Source organism: Salvelinus alpinus, chromosome 2 (assembly GCF_045679555.1).
Source record: "Salvelinus alpinus chromosome 2, SLU_Salpinus.1, whole genome shotgun sequence".
Lineage (NCBI taxonomy): Eukaryota > Metazoa > Chordata > Actinopteri > Salmoniformes > Salmonidae > Salvelinus > Salvelinus alpinus.
In genome coordinates this window covers 103,220,608-103,227,715 of record NC_092087.1, presented here as the reverse complement: position 1 = coordinate 103,227,715, position 7,108 = coordinate 103,220,608, and the positions used below count along the sequence as shown (strand labels likewise).

The following is a 7,108-nucleotide window of genomic DNA, read 5'->3' as shown; positions in this document are numbered from 1 at the left end:
CTAGAAGGCCGGCAACACTGAATGCCTGAGCTGGACAGGAGGGGGAGCCAAAGCGAAGTCTGGTGTGACATAATGAGAGAAAACCAATAGAATATTTAATATATTTTCTCAAATTCCGTTTTCTCCGTTTAGTAATTTTCCAGGTTTCTGATTTGTCCCTGTTTTTCAGTTTTTCGCTCTCAAAATCACATTGTTAATAAAAAAACAACAAAAGGAGACCACTTTTGTAGTCTGAGAAAAATCTAAGACATTTTCATTTTTTGTATGGAGATACTCTTTAATTCAAGTGGCACCAGCAAGAGCCTTGCTTGGTTAGTGGTGTCTCTGTAGCACACATGTGATTGCAGAGTTTGCTGAACAAATCACAACTGGATTGATGCAAATAATCATGATATCATTCTGCCAGGTAGGCATAGACTACTTTGTAGTTAACATTTAATTGACAAGGTTTTGGGGAAAGCTTTTCCAACAACCAGAAGATGGTAAAGGGGCATGTGGTCTACACAGGTAGAGTCCTATCTGTTCATGTTTCCTTTTGCAAAGTGGGCACTGCTTTATGTACAAACACCAACACTCACCTAAATAGTCCATATGCCACTGGGTGATACGTTTTCATTGTTTTTGGGCAGAATTATGTGAGGTGTTGTTAGCGATGAGCCTTGGTCAATTTGACGAGGATGGCATATTCCAAGCTAATGTCGCCCTCTTCAATCTCTCACCTAATCCTCTTCAATCTGTCACCTAATGGGCAGGTCAGCCCTGGAGGAAAGTATTGGCTGTAAGAAGTAAGATAACATAACATCTGGTTGTTTTTAAATTACTTTTTTGGACATTGCTTTATTTTTGTTCCAATCTGTGTTACCCACTCCAGTCAGCAGAAGGCAATGTGAGTTTTTCAGGTAATGCTTCTTGCGTGACGTATAATTTAATGGACGGGGCGGGAGGCTTCTTCAACAGCGACAAAAGGCCTCTGATTCAACCAACGCGGTGGTTTGCTAGCGAACATAAAACCGGAGCATTTAAGCTCTTTAAGCTCTTTAGACTAATCTTGTGTGTATTAATCTTGGTGTTTAGAACACAATTCTGTTTACGTATCTACTAGTTCATTTTAACGTCATTTGCTTCTTAAATTAGCGAATGTGTTAACTTCATACTGCACCAGGCTAATCGCCCAGAGCATAAACTCACTAAACTAGACGGAGAAAAGAAGTTCTGGTGAAAGAAGAGGAAGAACCTTTCAGAATCAAAAATGAGGAAGATTCCGTTACATTGAAGGAGGAGAATGTAGTGAAAGAAGAGGAAGAACCTTTCAGAATCAAAAATGAGGAAGATTCCGTTACATTGAAGGAGGAGAATGTAGTGAAAGAAGAGGAAGAACCTTTTGGAGTAAAAGAGGCAGAGGAGGCTATCTCAATAAAAGAGGAGGAAGACGTTTTAGGAGTGAAAAGGGAGGAGGAGGAGTCAGAATATCCGATTACCATCAGTGAGTACTGTCTTAAAAACAGGGGCACAAACAGCAGTTGTTGAACTGTGGGGTTTTAAAGGGGGATTCTACTGAAGTTCTACACTTGAATATGTTGTTCAGTACTGCCATTGGTACATATATTTTTTTTTATTCGATTTATTTTAATCTCCATGTGGTCTATATTAAAGCGCACTTCATCTTGTATAACAGGATTTTTACAATCCAATTCTGGTGCATAATTTCTACATAAAATATCAAAGGAATGCAAAAGGCACCCATTTCGTGGAACAACCTTTTACATTTGCATCACAAAGAATATTTTACAAAATCATGATGAAAGTGGCCATTTTAGACATATGCATGCCTCTTGTAAGACTCTGTGATCGCAATAGATGGTCATACGTTTACCAGCTGTTTGATGTTGTCATTCACACAGGAGAGAGACATGACTATCGTGGATCCTCTGGGGAACCTCAACAACATCCTGATGCTGACGAGTCAGAGAAGAGTCTCTCCAGATCAGAACACCAGATGGTACAGCTTGGTTTGTCCTAGCATTCAGCTTGCTCTATCTGGGGCTGGGCTGGGCTTCTGTAAAGCACTTTGTCAACAGTGACATCAGCATCCATAATGTTATGTGTCTATGTCCCCTCTTTATCGTTACCAGGACAACGCTAGCCCTTCCTCCCTCCTGGAGTCCCCGTTTCGTGCCTCTCCCGGTAGCACCTTACTGCTGGGTATGAAGAGGTTGTCTGTGCTGCTGGTGGACTGCAGGAAAACAACGGGGCTGAGTGGAACTGTGAGAGGAGGAGAAGAGAAGAAAGGATCAGATTTGACTCATCAAAGTAAGTGCTGTAGTTTAGTTTGAACAAATAAAATAGATCTGCCCACTGGTATCTGTTACCAGGACAACCAGCAGAGTTCTGTTAGTTGACAGGAAGATAGACTGGTATCTGTTACCAGGACAACCAGCAGAGTTCTGTTAGTTGACAGGAAGATAGACTGGTATTTGTTACCAGGACAACCAGCAGAGTTCTGTTAGTTGACATGAAGATAGACTGGTATCTGTTACCAGGACAACCAGCAGAGTTCTGTTAGTTGACATGTAAAATCTTGATGTAAGTTAGTTTTAGAGAGAAAGTTTCAAGATAATCTGATGTAAGGTGCGTGTTTTACAAAAACATTTTCTCAAAAGATTATAGATGTTACATTGCCTGTCCGTCAACCCCCCCTATCTTTACAAGACTGTAGAACAGGAACTTGTCAGCCCTGCATTAAGGACCAACATTGTGATAAATGGAACTGTATACCAGTTCCATTTAAGGACCAAAAAACTGACAGCTGTGTCATATACATTTAATTTTCCATATAAATTTCAAAATGGTTGGCAAGAGATTTTCAATGTACTGATTCCATGGCACGTGGTTTATGAATTGACACGCAAAATGATGCCGGATTCAAAGCTTAAATTATTGTACAAAATCCTTGCAACCAATAGACTGTTATATATGGGGATATAATATTCCCAGCTCTGCAGATTTTGCTGCGAGGAGGCAGTCATTAGATTATTTATTTTGGTACTGTCCATCTAGCTCGTTTTTTGGTCACAGGTCCAGGAATCACTGAAGAATTGCAACATTTACCTAGAATACATGATAGTGGCAGAACATGGAGTTGTGTTGGATATAGTCATGGTAGAATACATGATAGTGGCAACACATGGAGTTGGGTTGGATATAGTCATGGTAGGATACATGATAGTGGCAAAACATGGAGTTGGGTTGGATATAGTCATGGTAGGATACATGATAGTGGCAACGCATGGGGTTGGATATAGTCATGGTAGGATACATGATAGTGGAAACACATGGAGTTGTGTTGGATATAGTCATGGTAGAATACATGATAGTGGCAACACATGGAGTTGGGTTGGATATAGTAATGGTAGGATACATGATAGTGGCAACACATGGAGTTGGGTTGGATATAGTCATGGTAGAATACATGATAGTGGCAGAACATGGAGTTGGGTTGGATATAGTAATGGTAGGACACATGATAGTGACAACACATGGAGTTGGGTGGATATAGTCATGGTAGGATACATGATAGTGGAAACACATGGAGTTGGGTTGGATATAGTAATGGTAGGACACATGATAGTGACAACACATGGAGTTGGGTGGATATAGTCATGGTAGGATACATGATAGTGGAAACACATGGAGTTGGGTTGGATATAGTCATGGTAGGATACATGATAGTGACAACACATGGAGTAGGGTTTGATATAGTCATGGTAGGATACATGATAGTGGCAACACATGGAGTTGGGTTTGATATAGTCATGGTAGGATACATGATAGTGACAACACATGGAGCTGGGTTGGATATAGTAATGGTAGGATACATGATAGTGGCAACACATGGAGTTGGGTTGGATATAGTCATGGTAGGATACATGATAGTGGCAGAACATGGAGTTGGGTTGGATATAGTAATGGTAGGACACATGATAGTGACAACACATGGAGTTGGGTGGATATAGTCATGGTAGGATACATGATAGCGGAAACACATGGAGTTGGGTTTGATATAGTCATGGTAGGATACATGATAGTGGCAACACATGGAGTAGGGTTGGATATAGTCATGGTAGGATACATGGAGTTGGGTTGGATATAGTCATGGTATGATACATGATAGTGGCAACACATGGAGTAGGGTTGGATATAGTCATGGTAGGATACATGATAGTGGCAACACATGGAGTAGGGTTTGATACAGTCATGGTAGGATACATGATAGTGACAACACATGGAGTAGGGTTGGATATAGTCATGGTAGGATACATGATAGTGGCAACACATGGAGTTGGTTTGGATATAGTCATGGTAGGATACATGATAGTGGCAACACATGGAGTTGGGTTGGATATAGTCATGGTAGGATACATGATAGTGGCAACACATGGAGTAGGGTTTGATATAGTCATGGTAGGATACATGATAGTGGCAACACATGGAGTTGGGTTGGATATAGTCATGGTAGGATACATGGAGTTGGGTTGGATATAGTCATGGTATGATACATGATAGTGGCAACACATGGAGTAGGGTTGGATATAGTCATGGTAGGATACATGATAGTGGCAACACATGGAGTTGGGTTGGATATAGTCATGGTAGGATACATGATAGTGGAAACACATGGAGTTGGATATAGTCATGGTAGGATACATGATAGTGGCAACACATGGAGTTGCGTTGGATATAGTCATGGTAGGATACATGATAGTGGCAACACATGGAGTTGGGTTGGATATAGTCATGGTAGGATACATGATAGTGGTAACACATGGAGTTGAGTTGGATATAGTCATGGTAGGATACATGATAGTGGCAAAACATGGAGTTGGGTTGGATGTAGTCATGGTAGGATACATGATAGTGACAACACATGGAGTTGGGTTGGATATTGTCATGGTAGGATACATGATAGTGGCAACACATGGAGTTGAGTTGGATATAGTCATGGTAGGATACATGATAGTGGAAACACATGGAGTAGGGTTGGATATAGTCATGGTAGGATACATGATAGTGGAAACACATGGAGTAGGGTTGGATATAGTCATGGTAGGATACATGATAGTGGTAACACATGGAGTTGAGTTGGATATAGTCATGGTAGGATACATGATAGTGGAAACACATGGAGTAGGGTTGGATATAGTCATGGTAGGATGCATGATAGTGACAACACATGGAGTAGGGTTTGATATAGTCATGGTACAACAAATATTGTGGTTAAACTCAAATATACTAATTGATTTAAAAAAACGTATTTTTCGAAGAAATTTAAATTTAAAAAAAGGTATAATTTTAGTGAATGATATCATAAATAGGACTGGTGGAGTTATACCACACATACAGCTAACACAGACATATGGAAATGTCTGCTTTCAACTAATTGCAGCATTACCACAAAAATGGGGAAAAGTAAGGAGCTTGTATGTCGGCCTCTGTATTAAAGAACATAAATGGTTAAAGAAAAGTATGATAAATAAAAGCATATACCAATTTCATTTCAGGACCAAAAAACTGACAGCTGTGCCATATAAATTGCAAAATAGTTGGGAAGAGATTTTCGGTGTACCCAAATTCAAGGCACATTGTTTATGAATTGATATGCAAAACAATGCCGGATTCAAAACGTTCAAATTTTTCAATTTAAAATACTATACAAAATTATTGCAACCAACAGAATGTTATATATATATCATACAATCATACATACATACATACAATCTTCCCAGCTCTGCAGATTTTGCTGTGAGGAGGCAGAGTCATTAGATCATTTATTTTGGTATTGCCTGTTTCTGTTCTCAGGTTCAGGAAACCTATAAATAGTATTGTTGGGAGAATCTGGAGAGAACGGGTATGTCAATTACTAATATCCCATATATACTATATCATTCTTAGTAAAGTAGTTATCTTCAACTCGCAATCTGTGGATTCTATTCGATTGTATGAAAAGTTGTAGAAACATCTCAAGGATGATCAATGGAAACAGGATGCACCTGAGCTGAATTTCGAGTCTCATAGCAAAGGGTCTGAATACTTATCTAAACATTTATATTTTCAATATTCATATTTTTCAATATTCATAAATTCATGTCAGAATTGTTTGAATTAAATCAAAATACTACTCGTATTACAGAAAAGGTGGTAATGCTTCATGCCACCCATTGTTGGAGGCCTGTAGCATCTGATGTTTAAACATTATGGAGTCTAATGATTAAAAGGGAAGGGAAAGGGGATACCTAGTCAGTTGTACAACTGAATCCATTCACCCTGAACCTGTCTTCCTCATTGAACCCCTCTGAATCAGGGAGGTGCTGGAGACTGAACCCCTCTGAATCAGGGAGGTGCTGGAGACTGCCTTAATCGACGTCCACGTCATCGGCGCCCAGGGGACCACTTGTTGTCGGGGTTATTTGCCTTGCTCAAGGGCAGACCGGCAGATTTTTCCTACTTGCCGGCGTGGGGATTTCGAACCATAGACATTTCAGTTACTGGCCCAACACTCTTAAAACCTGTTATGGCTGCATCCCGACGCCGGTACACTTATGACAACATCCAGCTCAGGTGCAGGGCGCGAAATTCAAAATCTATTTTTAAAAAATATTTAACTTTCACACATTAACAAGTCCAATACAGCATTTGAAAGATAAACATCTTGTCAATCCAGCCAACATGTCCGATTTTTTAAATGTTTTACAGAGAAAACACCACATATATTTATGTTAGCTCACCACCAAATAAAAAAGAGGACAGACATTTTTCACAGCACAAGTAGGATGCAAGTAGCATGCATAAGCCAACCTAACTAACCTAGAACCAACCTAAATAACCTAGAAAAAACTACCTCAGATGACAGTCCTATAACATGTTACACAATAAATCTATGTTTTGTTCAAAAAATGTGCATATTTTAGTTATAAATCAGTTTTACATTACTGCTCCCATCATAGCTACAGTCTGAAATCGCACGGGAGTAGCCAGAGAAAATACAGACACCAACGTCAACTACTAATTATACATCATAAAACATTTCAGAAAAATATATGGTGGATAGCTA

General features: G+C 39.6%; 1 protein-coding gene across 1 annotated transcript; it reads left to right on the top strand.

Moving 5' to 3' along the window:
- Nucleotides 1-744: 744 nt before the first annotated feature.
- Nucleotides 745-2,620, top strand: LOC139542032 (golgin subfamily A member 6-like protein 7). Its single transcript, XM_071347009.1, has 5 exons — nucleotides 745-785; nucleotides 872-886; nucleotides 1,197-1,483; nucleotides 1,902-1,999; nucleotides 2,133-2,620. The coding sequence occupies exons 1-5, from the start codon at nucleotides 745-747 to the stop codon at nucleotides 2,331-2,333; spliced, it is 642 nt and encodes a 213-aa protein (XP_071203110.1). The 3' UTR covers nucleotides 2,334-2,620.
- Nucleotides 2,621-7,108: the final 4,488 nt, after the last annotated feature.

Excerpts from the sequence above, each read along its gene's own strand:
- LOC139542032 (XM_071347009.1), top strand. The coding sequence starts at position 745 with ATGGGCAGGTCAGCCCTGGAGGAAAGTATTGGCTGTAAGAA. Across the intron at positions 1,484-1,901 it reads AGAATATCCGATTACCATCA|GAGAGAGACATGACTATCGT; the intron begins GTGAGTACTGTC and ends TCATTCACACAG. Across the intron at positions 2,000-2,132 it reads CCAGATCAGAACACCAGATG|GACAACGCTAGCCCTTCCTC; the intron begins GTACAGCTTGGT and ends TATCGTTACCAG.